Consider the following 20399-nt stretch of genomic DNA (forward strand, 5'->3'; position numbering starts at 1 on the left):
TAACATACTGTAGCTACTCTGTGTTGAAACAAATATAGTTTATTGCACCAATACAGTATGTGTCAAGTTAACCTAATTTACCTACCTAAATTAAATGGTGGCACCGTAATATCATCTAAAATATAGGCTGTGCTAAAAAAAAATATTGAAAATGCAAATATAGAAATGATGCAATGTTGGCAGTTATTCAAAATATTTGTCAATAAATAAAAAATATGTTCGCAAATAATATGACAAATCAGTATTCAGCCATAAATTGAGCTGATATTGCAGAATAGATCTTGTTGTCATGCAGTCAGAAAAGCAGGATAGCATCTCCGCAATGCGCTGAATATGATATGGACCACTGTAAAAGTTATCATTTTTTTCATCAGCACAGCGCCGGAGGGATTTTATGGTCTGACTCCATTGTGACAAAGAAATATTTTGAGCTGCAAAAGTCACTTGGCAGCATGTAGCCTCCTCCAAAATGCTGTTTGATGGTTCGAAAAGAGGTAAAAATGTTAAGGCGCATGGCAAGCAATACTGCTCCTCACTGTCTGCTTTTGGTGGTTGCTATAGGAACCTGCAGTCCAAACCCCCAGAAAGCCGGAGTGTGTGTAATCAGCTCTGCAGAGTGGGGGAAGTCCTGCTAGGGTTACTCCCAAAGAGCCGTGTTAAAATAAAGATGAATTCTCTTTTTTCTTTCACACTCTGCAGGCCATGAAGATCTCTCTCTCTCTCGCTCCCTTAGATTTCTTCGTTCCTCATACTCTCATTTAACAAGTGGATGTAATCATGTTCCTCTCCTATTAAATATGCATATTTAATTTGGCACTCAGTTCATGTATCAAGAGTGAATGAGCTGCTGTCGTGGGGCTACATTTACTAATGAGGGAGGGAAAGATCTGGAGCTATAGGGCTCTTATTTTGTTGAATCGTTTACTTCAATCATATGCATGTTTTCCCCTTCCCCTCCTCTGATGGGCTGTATACTCCGATCAATACATGCATGTATCTGGAGGAGGAATCTTACAGACTGGCTGCTGCTTGTCTGGGTTGTGACTCCCCCTTCTTCTCCAGAGAGACAGAGGCGGGACATGTGCCAGAATTGATTCAGGGCCTCAGGACACGTTCACACCTGCCTGGATTTATCCACACCTCCGAGCACATTCTCCTTAAGTTCTTAGCGTTGGGGCAGGTGAGGACACAGTGATTTAATGTCAGGTACACGCCACAATTAACTGGAATGATCTTATTATTGATATGTCTCTCAGTTAAAGCTTGCGATTGGATGAACACGTGATACACCTGGGGCAGGTATCCTGAACTGAAGTGTACAAAGTCAATAACATCCGCATTCCTTTTTTATTTAACCCTACTTTTACACAAGCAGAGTTTTTCTCGCTAAGAAACCTCCTGACACATGATCTTACCATCAACCTTTCACCTAGCCTGTGTTGGTCTTGCAGCTCAAGATCAAGTTCACAAGGAATAATATCACAATAAATCTGTAGTTTTACATGTTTCTAGGCTGTTTAGTTGTATAGCTCCTTTAGTGGTCAAATAATTAAAGGCCAGAAATGTACCACACTGGAGGAGGAGTTTCGTCAACCTGGCAACCCAAATTTGGTTCTCATTATTAATTGCTTATAATTAATATATAACACATTAAGGGATGATTAATCAACCTATAGTGATAGCCTATTTGTCATACTGAAGCACAGAATGTATGTCATGCTGTTTGGTCGTATTAATGCTTCAAACCATGAAAAGAAAAAAGAAAGATTTCAAGGAATGAAAGCGCCACAAAACACAAACTATCACCATAATCAAAGAAATTCAGTACAACAGTGAGCTCTCCAGTCCAAGACCCCATGTCTCCACTGGATTCAGTGTCTTTCTTCAGAACCACCTCCTCTGTCAGATAGAAGCTCATCAGCAGCTCTGCCCTTCTCTTTCATATGCTCTCTACTCTGGGTGTATTTGGGGGGCTACTCAACCACAGACACCCCCCACGTACTTCCTGCTGCTGCTAGAGTTGTTCCCAGGCCTGGAGAGAAGGTGAGTGCAGATAAGAGGTCTTTATCTGGGTCCCATTGGGAGGCAGGTTAAGTTTAAGGTGAAGGTTTGACATGGCGGCCCGTCTGCTCGCTCTGGCTGTTGCCTCCCTCCTCCTCCTCCGCCTCCCGATGCGAGGCTCAGGCTCAGTCCCCAATCCCCATGTCCTTGGGCTCATTCTTGACGGCCCCCACTGCTCTGGCTTTAATGAGAAAGATGAAAGAGGTGCAGGCTGGGAGAATACCCAGCCCTCCTCTTCCCCTTCTACCACCCCATTCACTTTGCTCCTCGTCACATTTGTTCAGCCCAGCCTCGCTCTCGCTGGCCCTGCAGCACTAACTCATCCAACACTTTTTTTGCCGGGGTGGGGGAGAAATTTCTACTGTAATAAATTGGAAGTGTGGCTGGTTTCCATTTTAAATTTTTCAGGTATTATTCTCTCTGATCTTATGTGCAAATTTCTCTCCATCCTGCTTTGTGTTCTGGCTCCGTGCCTCTATACTGTAGATATGTTTAAATCATAAAGCCAGAGAAACTCAGCTGTGTCGAAAAAAACCCTTTCATTCTTTTCTTATAAGATCCTGTGTCGTCTGTAAGAATTTTAAACTGCTGATGAAGTTTTTTTTATTATTGTCTCATCCATTTAATTATCCCTGGATGTGCTTGTAAACCAATTCAAGTTTTATGTCAGTGTTCTCTCTCAAATGATCATTAAAAGCACCAGTACTAGTTACAGTTATGAATTAAAACTCATAAAACTCTTTGGAAGCATAAAAAGGTGATTCATTATTTCCATGCATTGAATCACTTCTTTTGTTCTGCATAGTGCAAGTGTTGGTCATCTGGTATACTGTAGGTGTGAGTTGTGACCTGTGCACGTAAATACTGGGCCACAGAGGTGCAAATGTTTCAGCATGTCTGGTCTGTTGCATATGATTTGTACTTTGGTGTGATGAGAGGCAAAAATGTAAAAAATGCACATACATTTACATCACAAAAGTGTAAATTCAGTCTCATAGTTACATTCACTTTTAGGTGCAGAGACACACAGATACCTTCTCATTAAAGGCGAAGAAAGGTATCACTGTGTAACCACATAAGTGCCCATTATTATTATAGATCTGGAAACAATGGAACATTTTTTTTTTTTTAAAGCTCAATCTTAAATATCAAAAAATATTACCACCCTGGCCTCTAAATAATAAGTCACCAAGATGTGGCCACCACCCCACCCACAGAAGTCTCCAAAGGTGCTGCCACCCACTAGGTGTGTGTGCTTCAGCCACTGGAGAGTCCAGTAATAGCCCCCCCACCCACTACCAGGACCCACCCTTCCATCAGGCGCAGGCAGGGGTGCAGGTGTAAGGCTCAACAAGCTCCTCTCTCCCCACTGACTCTGCTAAGCTGGTTCTCTTGGCTGCGGCTGTTGCTGGGTCGTGGGTTGGGAGGATGGGAATCTCACTCATCCGTTCACGCGCATCACTAATTAGCCATAACTGATCCCCTACACCGGCCCAGCCCAGCCCAGCCAGCCAGCTCTGAGCCAATCTGTGCCCCTCAGTCATGGATCTTATCTGCTGACTTCCATTACCTGCCTGTGGCACTCAACCCTCCGGCTCATTTATATGGGTCACAAAGGTATAGTTTTATCTTTAGATGAAGCTAAATAACTTCTTATTAAAACAGCTGGTGTAGTTTTTTTTGCAAATGTTGCTCAAACTGAAGGAAACAGAGCTCTTTAATTTGACTCTCAGTGGAGGATCAATACACATTTAATGCACTAATGAGTATTTACAGCAGCAGCGTGGTGTAAATGTGGGATTGACTCAAAATAAACTACACTGGCCACATATTTGTTGTATTGAATGGTATCAATTACCCACTCATACAGGAGATATGGTGATCAACATAAAGATGAAACTTATTCAATTTTAACGGCTTCAGCAAAATGATGTATGTGTAATATGAGTTTAGCTTAGTTCTATCTTTATGTAGTATGTATTCTCACAGAATTAAATATGCAAAACATTTATAAGTAACTTTCACTTTTACTCTTTCTTTCTTCTGCTCATGTAGATTAGCAGTTGTACAGTATCTTTAAAAAAGACCAGATTAACATTAACAAAGCTCTAACTGTTGAGTCTCCCCGCTGAGGCCTGATAACGGTTTTGTTTAAACTACACCAATTGTTCTGGGCCTTTCACTCATAACTTTCACTCAGTGAAATTGGTGACTGACATTTAATGGCACGTGAACAATAATCACTATATTTCAGCCCCTCCTCGTCAGTCAGTCCTTCAGCAGCAGATGGCAGAATCGCCCTGGTATCACCCTCAAGAGACGTGGCCCATCTGGAAAAATGAATCCTAGACAGCCTGTAAAACATGAGCTGAAGCACAGAGAGGTGTGATGATGTTTGTCCAAATATATAGAAAAGATTTGCCGTTTTGATGAATGAAATCTACTCAGTGTATTTGCGTCTACAGAAGGACCTGGATGGTGTTTACATTCAGCTGTTATGATCCAATGCTTTCACCTTGTGGCCATTCGGATGTAATGCACTAAGGCTCAGAATGATACACATGCATTTAATTACTGTTTTTCTGATTTGCTAAAACACTAAATTCCACTAAACTATCTGAATTGAATCCTCAGTGGCCTGAACCTGTTTTTTTTTTTAAAAATCTATCATACCTTTAGCGAAACCATAAACAGCTTTCAGGAGTTTGACAGCTGTCAATCTCATTTCACCTTTTTTCAAAACTCTACAAAAACAAAGTGTGTACTGTGATGCACTTGTAATGCAGACTGCAGAAGTCAAACACAAATACAGCACAAGTGTCACAGTTTAAATACAACAACTCAAAAGTGTTTGAGGAAAATAATCAGATAGGTGGACAATGGAGAAGAGGAGGAGGAAGACCAAAAGCTGAATTGTGAATATTTCTTTAGAAAACATTAAAATACCTTCCCCTACTCTATTATAATCAATGAACATTTCTGTAGAAATGTGCTCTGAACTCGGTGTTTTCCATTTTTCCATGCAGTGTGTGATGAATGGTGGTGTTTTTCTAAAACAGTTTGATTTTGAGTTTTGTGTTTATAGTTTTGAGAAAAGCAGAGAAGGTTCCAAGAAATGTGTTCTGGCAATTACTAATAAGTCTAAGAGAGCATTTTTGCGTTTCAAAATGACTGTACACTGTTCGCCGATACAGTTAAATAACATAAGTAGGAGTGGACAGGGTTATAGCAAAGGCATATTACAGGTAGAACTATTCGATCTTACCTGCAGCAGTGATAAGATCAAATAGTTTCTACCACCTGAAACATGAAGTTACCTGTTGGAACAGAGACGACAAGATCAGGTGGTGACTTGAAGGAGTGTTTTATTGAGCACTTTGAGGCTAAAACATGGAGCAGCTGCTGAGCAACAAACTGTAGATTTCTCTAAATAAATAAAATGCAAATAACATTATTTGTTTTTTTTTCAGTAACACTTCCTTAGACAAGTTGTATGACTTTGACCAAAACAGACAATCTTACACTATTACTTAGTAAGAACCTGTTTTTTTTGTTTGTTTGTTTCTTTTTGGACCAATCACTGTGATAATGTCTTTGGCCTGGAAACACATTATTCATGAACAAATAAGAAATCATACAGACTTGAAATCAAAAGACAGGACTAAAAGTAGCAGTGCATATGAGTGGTCCACAAGGACGACAAATGTAACATTGAGCTCTAAAGACAATATTAGAGCTACGCTGAGTGTTCCTTTGACAGATTATTCCAGTCTTATAAGGTCTTGGACTTGTCCTGGTTGTCCATGTATTTCTGGTAAACCACTCCCAGTGTGGTGAGGAAGTTTCCCATGAAGAGAACCATGTAGGAGCAGCCGCACATCGCAACCTGCACCACAGGAGATTGAACAGGTTACATCACATGTGCTGCTATATTTGTTTACTACAGAGTGAAAACTGAACGTTAACAAACCTGCCACTCTTTACACTCTGGGAGCTGGAACATCTCGTAGAGTGTTATACTGTTGTAAAGCTGCCAGAACTGTAAGAGAGGAGGAGGAAGAGCCAACAGTCAGACACCAAACCTGCTAAACATGTAATGTAAGTACCAAAAGCAGTAAACAATATTCAGAGACATGCCACTCACATGGCCAAAGAACAGGAAAGGAAGGAGGAAGGTCAGGCCTCTCCACATCCAGGACTGGAAACCCTCTGAGCACCAGCAGAAGAGAGAGGAGACACTGAGCTCAGGTTTACTTCAGCTGTTACTAATATCAGAGAATATTCCTCCTGCTTTGCTAGCATTCATCTAAGAAGTCAACGTGGCTCATATGTGGAGCAGAAATTATATTTGAGAATTTGAAAATTCAATAAAAACTCTCACATTGGTTATTTCTTTTTCCTAAATAAATTCATGACAAACATTTTTTGATAACAATCCTACAAACTAAATAATACATTAAAAACTGCCTTGTCACTGTCTGAGACACGTAACACTACCTTAAGCTAACAAGGTAGAGATAACATGGCTAACACAAGCTGGTGTTTGACGAGTGTAATGTTTACTTTGTTCTCTTAGTTTGCCTGCTTTTACATACAGCTGAGGATTTAATTGCTCAGGTAGTGCTGAACATAGTTGAATATTGACTTAATGATGGCACCGCATAACACTGGTGTGAGATAGAAACTGAGGGGACAATAGGGTTCATCCTCTGGAGACTATGAATGTCTGCACCAGACTTCAGGCCAAACCATCTCACTGTCATTGAGATATTTCAGTGTGAACCTAAGTGGTGCATCAGCCAACTTGACCCCCATAGCAGCCCGAAGCCGTGCCACTGCTGTGGCCGAGATGTGACCGGTGAGCGCCCTCTGGTGGACACGCTACACAAACACAACACTCCTCAACTCGTTCATTGTTCACTCTACTTTGGAGAATCAGCTAATTTTGGACGATCAGATTTCTCCATAAATGGCTGAAACACAAATTAACTGCACTCATTTCTAGGAAACTGCATCTATTGTTAATTGTAACAATTTTGTAACAGTTTGCTGTTGTTGTCATGTTTAGACTGTTCTTGTGACTAGTTTTGGCAAATTACAGTGTATCATCAATTGCATTGTTGATGTACACACAATTACGGAAAGGAAATTAAGAATTAGCAATAGCTAAGCTAATCAGCATGTTAATGTTTAAATGCATTGTCCCGGTCAAAAAAAAAGAAAGACAGGAACTAAACTGAACTGTCTTGCTCAGATCAATTGAGTCCCTTCTCCTCGTATTATTCCAGAGTCATTCAACTATAAATACACTAACAGCAGTTTAATCTGGACTCACCGACTGTAAGGTCCATGTTATGTCTTTCTCCCAGCGCTCTGAGTCTGTACAAACAGCCACTCTGGTAGTAGTACTGGAGGAACTGGACAAAGCCTACTTTGCAAACAGAACAGAGGACAAAACACACACAAGAACACAAGTACAACCATGACTTCACAGCTGGACGAGATTTCTGTCATACAGGGTGATGTGTGTTATCTTCCTCACAGTAAACAGGCTTCTTCACGTTGGAGGCTACTGACAGTTACACTGAAGCTCATGTCCATCTAGTTATTCAGACTGGTCTGTTATAGTAAACAGTGTGCATTGCATAATGTACATTAATCTTGTAGCGTGGAGCTGAGCTCGATTCTCTTACTTTGGTAAAGACAGTACGTCAGGAATTGGCTCCTGAACATCTGGTAGAGAACACCGTCAGGCCTGAGAACAAAAACAACCACAAACATCTGGTCAGAGTGGAGCACAAACACAAGTGATGCTTTTAATTTGGTTTTGAGTAAAATATTTTATTTTCTATTTATTCCCAGGACATCATGTCTATTCATGCATGTTTCAGACCAAACAAGTCGGACACTTTTCACTTTTCAATCCCCAAAAGTGTAGTAAGAGTCACTGTGTGATTTCAGCTTCATGCAAACCAACAATTCTTCATCCTGTAACTTCTCAGATCTCTTCCGTGAAACATGAAGCTTTCATAATGTCATCTGCTGAGGGTTTCACATCATTTTTTAATATTACTAAATAATAATTTTCCAACCTAAACTTTGAATGTTGTTGTTCAATATGAAAGAAATGAGGATTAAACCCCATTTTAAGGCTAGATTATTTCATTTTCATTAATGCAAGCTTCATTTTTGTTTTCTTGCCACTGCATATATTTATAAAAAAAATTATATTTAGTGCCTTTTACAGTTTATAAATCATGAGGTGCATTGTGAAATATGGGACTGTTTTGTAAAAGGATCTCTTATGTAATATCCCCACGGAGCCCAAGTGTTGAAATATGAACTGATTTCCTGTAATGCTGAAGAATTTATTATGTGTGCTTACAATTATAAATCACAGTGCTGTGTTTGCTTTTGCATTTTATTTTGTGTGAGAACTTTTTTGATATCTCAACCCAACCAGAGGATTATAGTTTTATGTGCAGTTGTGTAAAGTGTGAAACTCTCAGTGGATAACAGCACTCACCAAGTGAGCATGACTCCAGACAAAAAGGTTGAGACGTAGTGATGGAAAACCCACCAACCCTTGATCCTGAAAGGACATAAAGACAGGGAACAAACAGACAGGCTTATAAGGTTACAGGCTGGGTGTCTTTCTTTTAACACTGTAAACTCTAGGAAGCCTCTATCTAGCCTACTCTTATCATAATAACAATAATGCAGACAGAGAATTCAGAACAGACCTTGAGCCATTAGTGATGAGGATACTCTCCCGGATAGTGAGCGTGCAGTAGTACCACACCAACAGGAAATTGAACAGAGCATCAAGAGCTCTGAAATGAAAAGGAGAGGATAATGAAGTAAACCAATTGAAATACACAATGGAAATTACGTAATAATATATTTTATTCTGCTGCACTGTCAGTCTACACCAGGTGAGAGTCAAGTATCTTTTATTGATTCATTTTTTTTTTTTTAATATCTTACTTATTTTGTTTATTTCTAACTATAGTATTATTATTTTAATATCATATTATATTATGAAAATATATAATTATTGATTGACTGATTGGCTGCTGATGTTTATTTTTGATTTTCTAATTTATTTAGTCTTTTGTTTCTTGTTTTGCTCCTTATCACAATTCATCTCAATCCATGTACTTTTTTGACTGCTGTGGATGCTAGGTCTTTCCTGTCTTGTGTTATGTCATGTCTTTATGTTTGTTTAATGTTTGTCACTGGTATTGCACAATAAAAAAAAAAATATATATATACAGTATATATACAGGCATATCTACACCAGATACATTGTTGTTCATTGTAGTCATGCACTGTATATGGAACACATTGGCCAGTCTATTGTTGCATTTTTATGCGCAGGGTGTTGTGAATCTTCCCTTTGCAACAACATGATTTGTCTTGATATCAGCTGTCATAAAGAAGAGGATTGGCTGTTCCAGGGGGAGTGGAGGACATGTGTCATGCAGCTGCCACCTCAGGCAGTTGTGAACTATTCTCTCTCTGACTGCTCCACATATCCCTCCATCACAATAACATAGTACACTGTAAAATATTTTCAGCTGAGGGTAATCTCACCTGTAGCTGAACAGAAAGCGACAGGTGAAGGAGAACACGAAGAGGATGACGGTGAGGACCAGTTTAAATTTCTCGTATTCATCTTTGTAGGCAAATCTGTGTGGTGAGGCAAAAAGAAGCCACATCAATGGGATGGTGACGTGACCACGCTTTGACAGATGTTTCTGGGTCGTAGGAAAATGAAGATAGTGGAGACTTACTTGGACAGTTTGTTGAGGAGTGTTACGTTGACGTTTCCTAAAACAAGGGTGAGGTATAACCTACAGAGGAGGACATGGCAGTCACTCACTATACAAACAGTACAGTGAAAACATCATATTGAATTGTGAAACACTACACAGTTGTATCAGACCAACAACGTGCCATAGCACACAATCACTGTGCCAGAACAACTACTCTGAACAGTCGGGCGTATCCCATGTTTGCTGCACTAATAGACAAACAACATGACTGGTTTGATAATTGGCAGTGATATTGAGACAAACCCATTCTTCTTTGGTAGAAAAGCTTCCATCTCAGTGAAGGCATTGGCTCTGTCGTTGATGGAGTCTTCGATTTCAGCGATGGCGTCCACGTCTTCTGGACTTAACTTGGGTGTTGGATGTTTTTTTTTGCATCTGGTAATGGGAAAAAAACAACAAAAACATTGTGACTGACCTGTTTGTATAATGGTTAAAACATCTGCCCATTTTCACTACTACAGTCCTTGTCATTGCCCTGAAGCAGAAAGGACCTGATCCCTCACTGGCTTCCCAGCCATGGATCGACTGGTGATGATATCAGTGACAGCTGATCAACATTAATTACATATCAGTGAAAATTAAAAGTCTGTTCTCTTTCTTATTTGTAGCTGGTGTCTGAGTGAGAAGACGCATCACTTTGTAACAAACTCTGTCAGTGGCATTCACACAAGACCTCAGAGTCTCTGTGGTGAGGGATATGATTAAACTGTAGTTCCTTGCCAAAATATAGGCCGCTATTTTTTTCATTAGCTGAAGACATTTAAAACTGTAACTGTCGATCGTCACAATGAATCCCTGATCAAAACTTACTGTTCTAGTGATGCAGTCAGCTCTTTCAGTTTCTTCCTCTGACGTGAGATTGCACCGGAGCAGGTGTTTTGCAGTTTGGTCACTTCCTCAAGTTTCTGTTTGTATAGGCGATGGGTGTCCTGGAGGTAAAAAAAAAAGAAGAGAGAATAAGAATATATAAAGTTGCGGTGAATCTTCCACAGTAATGTTCAACAGGTGCACATAGAGAGTATCAGGTAAATGATCCAAGATTTACTGTTGGGGTAAAATGTGCAAAAATTATGAAGAAGCAGCTTCATCTTATAATTTTTTTGGTATTGTTGTCTTCTGTTGTTACTTTAAAATCATTCCTTCAAATTTCTTTGACATTACTCATGTCATGATATTAAATTCCCATTTGTCCCTCAAGGTTTCACTGTATCACTGTGTGTCAATCTTTTGTCTATTTACATTATTAGAGCTGTGACGACTTTGTTATATTTAAACAGAGGCTCCTTATTTTCCACTAAGCATGTGACATACAGTGACTTTCAGCCAGTGTGCTGCACACTTAACCATGTTTAATTGGGATCATCCACAGTGAGTGAGTGTTCTTTCATCGTGATTCTATCTATCTATCTATCTATCTATCTATCTATCTATCTATCTATCTATCTATCTATCTATCTATCTATCTATCTATCTATCTATCTAGTCTTATTTTGTATGAGGGATTAAAACTGTTAAAACTGTCACATGAATGCCTCATGGTGATGACAGTGTATTGATAAAAGTGAACTGAGCCATGCTGAAATTTCGGACTTTCTTGAATGCATCATAAACATTAATGACAACCATAATATAAAGGCATGGGTTTTTCTGATTGGTAAGTGTATAGGTTGCTCTTCATCAGTAGACATGTGTATGTTCACCATCTTACAGTTGAACATATTAAATTACAACACGCCACATTTCTTCACATAATCCGGTTTAATTCCTGCATGTGTAGTGCACTCTCGGCTTAAGCTGTTGAACAGACCAACACAAAGAGCCATGTGGTGTTCCCCTTGAGTAACAATGACTCACACCGTACTCGACTGCACCTTTCACTTACTTTTTGTTTGTCTCTTGGCTGTCACAGTACAATTATCTTTAGCTGCTGAGGGCGGATCCCTGTGTCGACGGACTGGAGTGCCCACCCACTCCAAACTGTTAGCTATACCCAGCCAGGGCGCACTTCCATAGGTAAACCACAGGCTCGACACGCCGCTAAACTTACCTGGATCTGCTGGTAGCCCTTCTCCAGGTCGTCCCATTCCCGCAGACACTCGGTGAATCCCGACGGACTGGACAACATTGTCTAGCCTGGCATCAGCAGCCTCTCTAGGAGTTGGGCAACACTTATGATCCGCTGTGCAACAGTTGCACCGCTGTCAGCGTCAAAGTTGCGTCCACGTATGAGCGTCACTTCCGTTCACAGCCTTCACATTAAAAGCCTCAGTACGGTTCGATACTGAAGTTACTGAAGCAGCAAATCAAAAAGTGCAAAGAAAAATAAAATACACCAAGCTTACGCTGAAAACAAACAAACGAATGAATGACTAAATTATTAAGATAGTGATTAATCGTTACATACAATATAAATACAATAAAATAATGGAAATATTTAAAAAATATTTAAAAAACAGTTTGAAGTGGAAACAATTCTGCAACAAGAAAATCTGCTTTCAGCATTTGAAGTACATCAAATAATTAATATAAATAGATAAATTCAATACCAAACTTACAAGAGTAAATAGATAAATACCTGATTTGTTATTTGTTCTTCTGATAAATTCCAAAAGGTAGTTAAACATCGTATTAAATGTGTAAATATAAGTCACACTAAGCTAAAACGACTTTATTTTTCAATATTGCTTCCTTTCTTTATTCCATTTCTCACTGTAAGAAATATAAAAAAGTAGAACAGGATAGTAGGATAAAATCATGCCTTTTAGTCTTATACATCTTTTGTCAAGTTTCCCTTTGTCAGTGAAATATTCTGAAACAAGTCAACTCCAGACATTATGCAGTCAGATTATATAATTTCATGTTTATTTTTTATTTATATGTTGTTGTGAATGTATTTTCTTAGATTTTTCTTTTTCAGTAGGCTACCACAGTTGAGCATGCAGCATCTTTAAAGAAGTCCGACCAATACTTAAACGATTTTGTTTCCTCTGTGTATTTGCACCCATCTAAATTTAAATAAAATTTAATCATTTCCTAATGTTAGGTCCTCAAGGCGGCCACTTTTAAGCTTTTGGTTATGAGCATGGATGTAATAGATCCATAGTTATGAGGCCACAGTTTCCGGTTTCATCATACCTAATGACGGTAAACTTCACAGAACCGCGTGCGTCCTGCGCGTTGGACTTGCTAATTGGCAGCTGCGTGGTCCAATCAGACGCCCCGTATGCGATCTCGCGCTTCCAGTAAAAAACTATTCCCTGGGTTTCGTCTCTCAGGCATCACAACCTCTGTCCATCCTCATCAACCCAGTGTAACCCCAAACCAAGGCCCTGCCCACAGCCATGTGTGACAGGGACAACTCTTTAAATGACACGTACACACTGTTTAGTCATTTTGTGAGGGAGAGGACTGTGTCTCCTGCAAGATGAATTTCAGGGCAATGTGTTGCTGAGTGTTTACATGTGGCCTGTATTTTTAGAGCAGATGTTATGTAACTCTGGAGACAGGGGAAACTGTCATCTGTAGCAGGTTTGTTAGCACCTGTCCTGGAGCCATGTATGGACTCAAGCACGAAATGATTGAAATATACTTTGATTTTCTTTTGTTACAGATATGACAATTAGACTTGCTAGCTAATGAAAAAGCATATTATGAAGGTGTCACCATCACTTAACTTATCTGTGTTTCCATTCACATTTCAAACAGTTCATCTTTGAAAAGTTTTAGAAGCATTTTGTAAGAAAAATGTACGTGAACTTTACTGAACTTTGGGGGAAATGGTGTAAATATCCATTATGATTAAATACGCAAAAAGGGGAGCACAGACTATACCTTATTCATGAATTCAAACAATTAGATATTAATTCACTTACATATACTTCATCATAGTTGTTCCTTCTGTAATTACTAATGAATAAAAACCCACAGGTGTGCACTATTGAGAAAGGTGTGCTTGTTTTGTTTTGTTTTTTACACCAGCACACATTTCTAAACTTGATGCCTGCTATGAGTTTAATGAGTTAATTGTATCAAAGAGTGAAAGCTCATATGCATTTCACATACAATACAGCTGTTCTCCCCCTTTTACTTTATAGGAAATAGAATAAGCAAGATTAATATATTTCCAATTTACTTTATTTAATTTGTTATATTTCTAGCCTCACTGACTGCTATTAAAGGAGGATAGCCCTCTACTATGTGTACTACAAACTGTTGTTGTTGGGTTGTAGTTGTATTTTACATACACTGATGCTTTTCCACAAATTAAGTTCCTGAAGAACAAATAAAGTTATCTGAAGTTAAAGTTCAATAATGGATGATGATGTAATACAATTGAAACCAGTTGTCTTTATTAAATAGGGACTAATTGCTAAAAATCATGGCCAGAGGTATCAGTGACTTTTGTTCCCACGGTGTGAAGCTCCCATTCAGACAGCTGCTGTAGAAACCCTGTGTTTGGCCTCATGGTGGGTTTGCATTTGAGCATGTACCTCCAGGCCTGCTGAAAAGAGTCAAACCAACAGCGTTATGTGTACTACTCTAAATGTGATACATCTAACACATTTAATACCATGCTGTCTGTCTGTGGCCTCATGTAGGCCTATCTGTGTTTAAAGAGGAGTTTGATTTAGATTTAGATGAACATTGACATTAAAACCACAACATGTCAGGTTCAGAGAAATTCCAGTATATGAAATGCTCATCAGTGGCACATAGAGGTGTTTGTAGATTAGTTTTTTTTTTTTAAACCTTTTGCAGATGCTTTAAATATATATTCTTGATACAGGTCTGCAGATGGGGATCCATCTGCAGACCTCACATCACCCAAGTGGGAAGAGAGTTAAAGTTGTATATATTTTTCATCAATAGCCTAAAGCAAATAAGATAACTGCTAATATATCTAATTTTAACAGAGAGAGACACACACAGTTACCTGACCTTAGATGAGAGTGGTATCAATCTTTAAAAAAGAAGAAGCTTATTTCCCCCACCTGCAGTCATAATGTAGTATTCTATTTTAGCATACAGACTGGAAGCAGGGGGACCAACTAGACAAGCTCAATCCAAAATCCAAAACTGCTCAAAAAGCTCTGATTCAGGGGCGGTTCGTGGCGCAGTGGTTAAAGCGGCTGCCCCATGTAGAGGCTACAGTCTTCAACGCAGGCGTCCCCGGTTCGAATCCTGTGTCGGGCAGACCTTTCCTGCATGTCATTCCCCCTCTCTCTGCCTCCCCCTTTCCTGTCTATCTCACTATGTGCTATCTAATAAAGGCAAAAAAAAAGCCAAAAAATATACTTAAAAAATCTCTGATTCATTTTCATCAACACTATACTGTATCTGCTCTAAGTCAGAAAATAACAAATGGTGTTTCTTCTTGTTTGTTGCTGTCACTGTTTCTTGGTGAGCAGCTCTGCCCTACAACGCAAGAAAGGGGTAACTCATTTTTTGTCAAAAATGAGATTTTGTCATTTTTGGGACATTAAAGATCTGCTACATCATGTGGATAAATATCTTGACTCAACTTTATCTTATTTGGGATATATTTGTGGGTGGTTTTCACAGTAACTCCCAAAAACTGTGGTGAAACAACAAGAGAACACAGTAACTAGAGTTACCCTTTTCTCTCTGTGTATAGAACTACCCAAAGCTGTGGGGAAACAACGAGAGAACACAGTAACATGAGTTACCCTTTTCTTCCTGTGTATAGAATGTTCAACAGGCCCTACTGTACAACAGGCTGCTACCATTTTAGAACCAATGGGAGTTACCCCTTTCTTGCATTGTATGGCCAGCTTATATTTTGCCTCAATGCACAGACAGACAGAGGTAACTCTGAAATAAGGGTAAAATGTTAAGTTTGAGTTAAATATTTTTACACAGCTAGAATACTACTCGCAAAAGCAAGGATTTGACCAATTTTCAGAATCCTAAGTTCAATACAGTTGACTGGACAACAAAAATACTTAAAACTAATTTTTCTCAGAACTGCACTCTGAGGAGTTACCCCTTTCTTCCGTTGTATGTTGGACACAGTGACAGTGTGCAGCATCACAGGTTGCCAGGTTTTGGTACCGCTACAGACTTATACCTACAGCATGTGCTCATCTAAAGTGTGCTGTGGCTGAGCACAGTGCACACAAGTGCTGGGTGGATACACAGTTTGACAAAAACAGATCCACAACATAAATCCCCTTTAAAAAAACCCCCCACAAATTGTCTTTTTTATATTTCTGTTCAGACAAGATACTCAACAGCTGCATGTCCAGGGATACAAAATCTCATTTCCAGCTCTTATTCTGCTTTGGAAACAAATCATCATCTTGAGTTGACAATGTCAGCAGACTGCTTGCTTACTTATAATCCTTCAGAGATCACAGTGTATGGCACATAGTGCCACTTTATTATGCACACACTGAACTCAAGTGAATGAACCTACAGTACTTACCTCCAGTGTGTATTTGTGGTGGTGCATGAGAAAGGCAATGGTTACAGCACTGCAGCGGCTTCTGCCCCGTCTGGAAACTACCAGGACACGAGAGCCCAGGCTGGTGTGTGACACTGAAAACAGAAGATAGAGTAGAGACCTGCAGCTGAGTTACCACACTGCATTTTATATTTATGTTTATATTCTTGATAACTGCAGCTAACATAGATGTGCATACTGTAAAGACTGATGACAGTTTTACAGTTCTTGTGGATTATGGCATTACAAAAATTTGTGAGGATTTAAAACAGTTTACAGTACTTAGTGTTTATAGCTACACAGTTGCTATAATATATATGACTTACCAATAAAATCACAAATCCTTTCAAAACTTGAATGTAAATCAGACTCTGCTGAGTCAGCCACAGGGATGTTAAGCATGGCCTGGTTCCCCTTGAAGGATCTAGATCTAAACAAATTCAAAGAAACTTCAGAACCAACCCGACAGCAAAGCCACATGACACCCAGAAGTTTCTCCATCATGCTTTAAATGTTCAGTCCTGACTTACTCCAGAGTGTCGCTCTGTGAGATGCTGACGATGGCACTGATCTTCAGGTCTCTGAGGATACCGGAGTCCATGCCTTGTTTCTGCTGCTCACTCATATATAGCAGTCCTGCTATGATCTCCACTGGATAGGACTTCAGGTTTTCCAGCTCCTATAGGACACCACAGCGATTCATTAAACTGTATTTACCATGCAGGAGTTTGAATCACACGGCATTTTAAGCGTGGAAATCAATTGAGGCTAGAATATTGAAGGAAATGGATGATTGACATGAAGCCTCTCAGGTATGAATGTGTGATGCTGCAGGTGTGTTTGTCTTACTGTGATGGTGTACATGATTTTCTCAGTCCTTAGGAAAGGGTACAGAGCTGAGAACCTCTGAAAGCCTCCTTTCACTATCTGGACTGGATACAGGCTAACTTTGGCCAGGGCCTGTGCACATTCAACTGCTCTGCCTGCAACCACAGACAGAAGCCAGACAATAAACATCGGTGTAGCTGTAACTATGAACTTTCCAGTGCAGGTGAATAGTAGGAAATACAGGAAAAATACTTAAAACCATTATGCTGTCCATTAATGTGCTGGTAAATCAACCTTATCTTCAGTATTAACACTGCATCCTACCTTGTTCCTGCAAACAGCTGCTGTTGCTGTCATAGACCACCACATGCTGCATACTGTCAACCTCCACAGCCACTGGCAGCAGGAATTTGCCCTCTGCATCCTGCAAAGAGTCGTCACCCAGAAGGTTTTGATTTCTGAAGCACAAAATAATCCTGGGGAGGATTAGTGAACTAAGAATCTCAGCTGTTACGCAAGGCTTGTCTTTGCATTGCTTTAACTTTGCCCCAAAAGTCCGGGGAGCGAGTATGATTTAAAAGGTATAGTTCAGGTAGCCACTCTCAGTGGGTGCACTACTTAACTGCAGCAAAGTCCATTTGCTTTTCATAAAATTAATAAATTACCTTACATCTTAACAAAATTACAGTCTGATGTACTTCTAAAAGCATGGAGTGGAGGTAGATGTCCACTCACACAAAAACCTTAAGCTACAACCAAATTAGACATTACTCAAAAAAGCACATGCACAATTTACTTCTAACTATGCTAAATAAATTAAATATTTCCATTTTAAATATTTTTTTTTTCAGGGCAATCCCAGAAAAGATGAGGGTCAGCGATCCCTCTAACTCTGCTCTTTGAAATATGAATGCGGTGCATGACCTTAAACTGCAACAGCTGAAGTCTAGCATTAATGGAGCAGTCTTTGATCCTACCCACCCCCTCATCCCAAAGCTCATCGTACATCTCAGAACCAATTTCCATTTTCCCAGCTGCCCTGCGAGGTGGGTTGTGGAACGTTATCTACAAACTGTGGCCTCAGATGTTTTAAGGTATCAGGACTTCAGAGATGCCACCTGTAGCTCTCCTTATGCTTAATGGGTAAGGAAGCATCATGTGAGCTGTTCTCCCAGGATGTCATTTCCAAATCCTACAGTATGTCCACTCATGGGTATAGTTAAAATTGGTGGTTTTTTGTTTGTTTTTGTTTTCAAAAAATTTCTTGATATGAGTAATAAACACAATAGTTGGTACTATCATATTTTCAGTTATTACCAGCTACCTACAGTAGCCTATAGCATGTAGAATGGGTTGGTTTAAATATATATTTTTTGCCCTGGGTTTTTCCTCTAAGGCTGTATGCACATAATCAGCGGTCAAGAACTACTTTTCATCTCCTTCAGAATAATCTAATCTAGAAAATCTGCTGCAGTAAAACAGATTCATTCATTGCAGTCATTTCAACCATGATATACTGTATAGAGTTTAGATTATCTCTTTTTCAGTGTTTGTTTATACTAGACTATTAATATGAGAACATAGCAACCAGTGTTTTAGGACATATATAGTTACATGACCGGCCTTTATTATAGGCTAGAATAAAGACTTGAATCCCAAACTTTGGATATAATATTCATACCGTTTTGACATGTTTAGCTGTTATGATGTGACTCGTGTTGTAATCTTGGGTTTCACGAGCATCTAAAAAAAAAAAGAAAAAAAAAGAACATATTGTGTAAGTAAGTTATAGCTAAAGCCAGACTCAACTGAATCAGAAAAATCAAGCCACCCCAGCACTGACAGCCTGTAATGACTAGAGCTCTTACCGATCAAACACAGGTAGTTGATCTCTGCCAGCCTCGACACACACCTGCACTGGTTGAGTAGATTATAAAGTTCGAGTGGTTCACACATCATGATTTCAGCCATGACAGAACACCTACACTAATGAAAACAAGTAGCCTAGTAGTGTTTTTCAAAGTTGTTTGTATGAGACCTGTTGCTAAGTAACTCAGCACCCTCTATCATTGGTCATTTGGTGATGATGCAGAGCCTTAAAGGCACAAATACCCTTTTCTTGACCATGCAAATTACATCAAAGATACTCTATCGTCTTTGATCACATGTTCAGTCACATGTAAGAATAGAAATTAGGGCTAGTCTACTATTCATTGTTTCATTTCATTGTGCAGATGGCATTTATCTTAGTCAGCCACGAACAGAGTTTTCTTTTTTTGTAAACCATGTGTTGTTCTCTCTTAAAACAAGAAGACAGTAGGCTGACAACCAAACAGATATAACAGTTTTATCTGTTAGTTTGACACATAAACACATAGACAAAGATTATATTACAGTGACAGAACAAAAACAACTTGATCCTCAGTTATTGCTGTTTCAGTCTTTAAGAAAATTCAAAGAGACAGGGTCATAACAGCTTCATTGTTGCCACTCAATTTTGTTGTGTCAGTTTATTGATCTTTAGGGTTTACTGATGTTTAAAGCTCAAACAAACAAATTGAAAACAGGAAACTTTGCCAAGTCCCTCTGGCTCACTTCAAGTCCTCCAAGCTGAGACTGTCAAGGTTATAGGGAAATTATTTGACAGTACAGTTGAGAGCGACAGGAAATGGGGAGACAGAGAGAGGGGGAATGACAGGCGGTAAAGGGCCACCGGATGCAGGATTCGAACCAGGACCGACTGCAGTGAGGACTGTAGCCTCTGCATATGGGGCACCTGCTCTACCCACTGCACCACACGATGCCCCTAAAAATGACTGGTTGAGGACAAATCTTCTAACCCTTTGAGGCAGAAAACCCCTTTCACTTTCATCAGGGGCTGGAGTGAATTTTTTGGCAAGTGTAAGACTGCAATATATGTGTTGCAATGGCCCTTTACTAATTTCCCAAATGGTAAAAGGGACTGGTTGAGGACAAATCTTCTAAATGTGAGTCTGGTGAGTGACATAAAATCATTTTGAGGCAGAAACCCCTTTCACTGTAACACCAGGAGCTGGAATCAATTTTTGGCAAGGAAAAAAACTCCAAATTATACATTGCAATGGCCCTTTACTCATTTTAACAAGTGGTAAAAATGACTGGTTAAGGTTTTATCCTCTTAATATAGCTCTGGTGAGTGACATAAAGTTATTTTGAGGCAGGAAACCCCT

The 20399-nt window shown here is 39.4% G+C and overlaps 2 protein-coding genes across 3 annotated transcripts; both read right to left on the reverse strand.

Moving 5' to 3' along the window:
* Positions 1-5418: 5418 nt before the first annotated feature.
* On the reverse strand, positions 5419-12116 carry LOC310996758 (transmembrane protein 120A-A-like). 2 transcript variants are annotated; one of them, XM_083986223.1, is made up of 12 exons: positions 11947-12116; positions 10710-10828; positions 10143-10274; positions 9858-9917; positions 9658-9753; positions 8805-8894; positions 8588-8653; positions 7755-7816; positions 7397-7489; positions 6206-6270; positions 6032-6100; positions 5419-5947 (listed from the first exon to the last, which is right to left on the reverse strand). In XM_083986223.1, exons 1-12 carry the CDS (start codon positions 12022-12024, stop codon positions 5834-5836), a joined length of 1044 nt encoding a protein of 347 aa, XP_083842349.1. In that variant the 5' UTR covers positions 12025-12116; the 3' UTR covers positions 5419-5833. The 2 variants fall into 2 exon arrangements, with proteins under 2 accessions (XP_083842349.1, XP_083842348.1); XM_083986222.1 differs by having other exon boundaries at positions 7397-7492.
* Positions 12117-14268: 2152 nt separating this feature from the next.
* Positions 14269-19161, reverse strand: styxl1 (serine/threonine/tyrosine interacting-like 1; the record flags this gene model as incomplete). The annotated part of the gene is made up of 8 exons (XM_083985949.1): positions 14269-14400; positions 16345-16457; positions 16689-16792; positions 16893-17041; positions 17212-17345; positions 17515-17614; positions 18872-18933; positions 19059-19161. 8 exons carry the CDS (start codon positions 19159-19161, stop codon positions 14269-14271), a joined length of 897 nt encoding a protein of 298 aa, XP_083842075.1.
* Positions 19162-20399: the final 1238 nt, after the last annotated feature.

The sequence above is a fragment of the Trachurus trachurus genome (assembly GCF_905171665.1).
Source record: "Trachurus trachurus genome assembly, chromosome: 14".
NCBI lineage: Eukaryota > Metazoa > Chordata > Actinopteri > Carangiformes > Carangidae > Trachurus > Trachurus trachurus.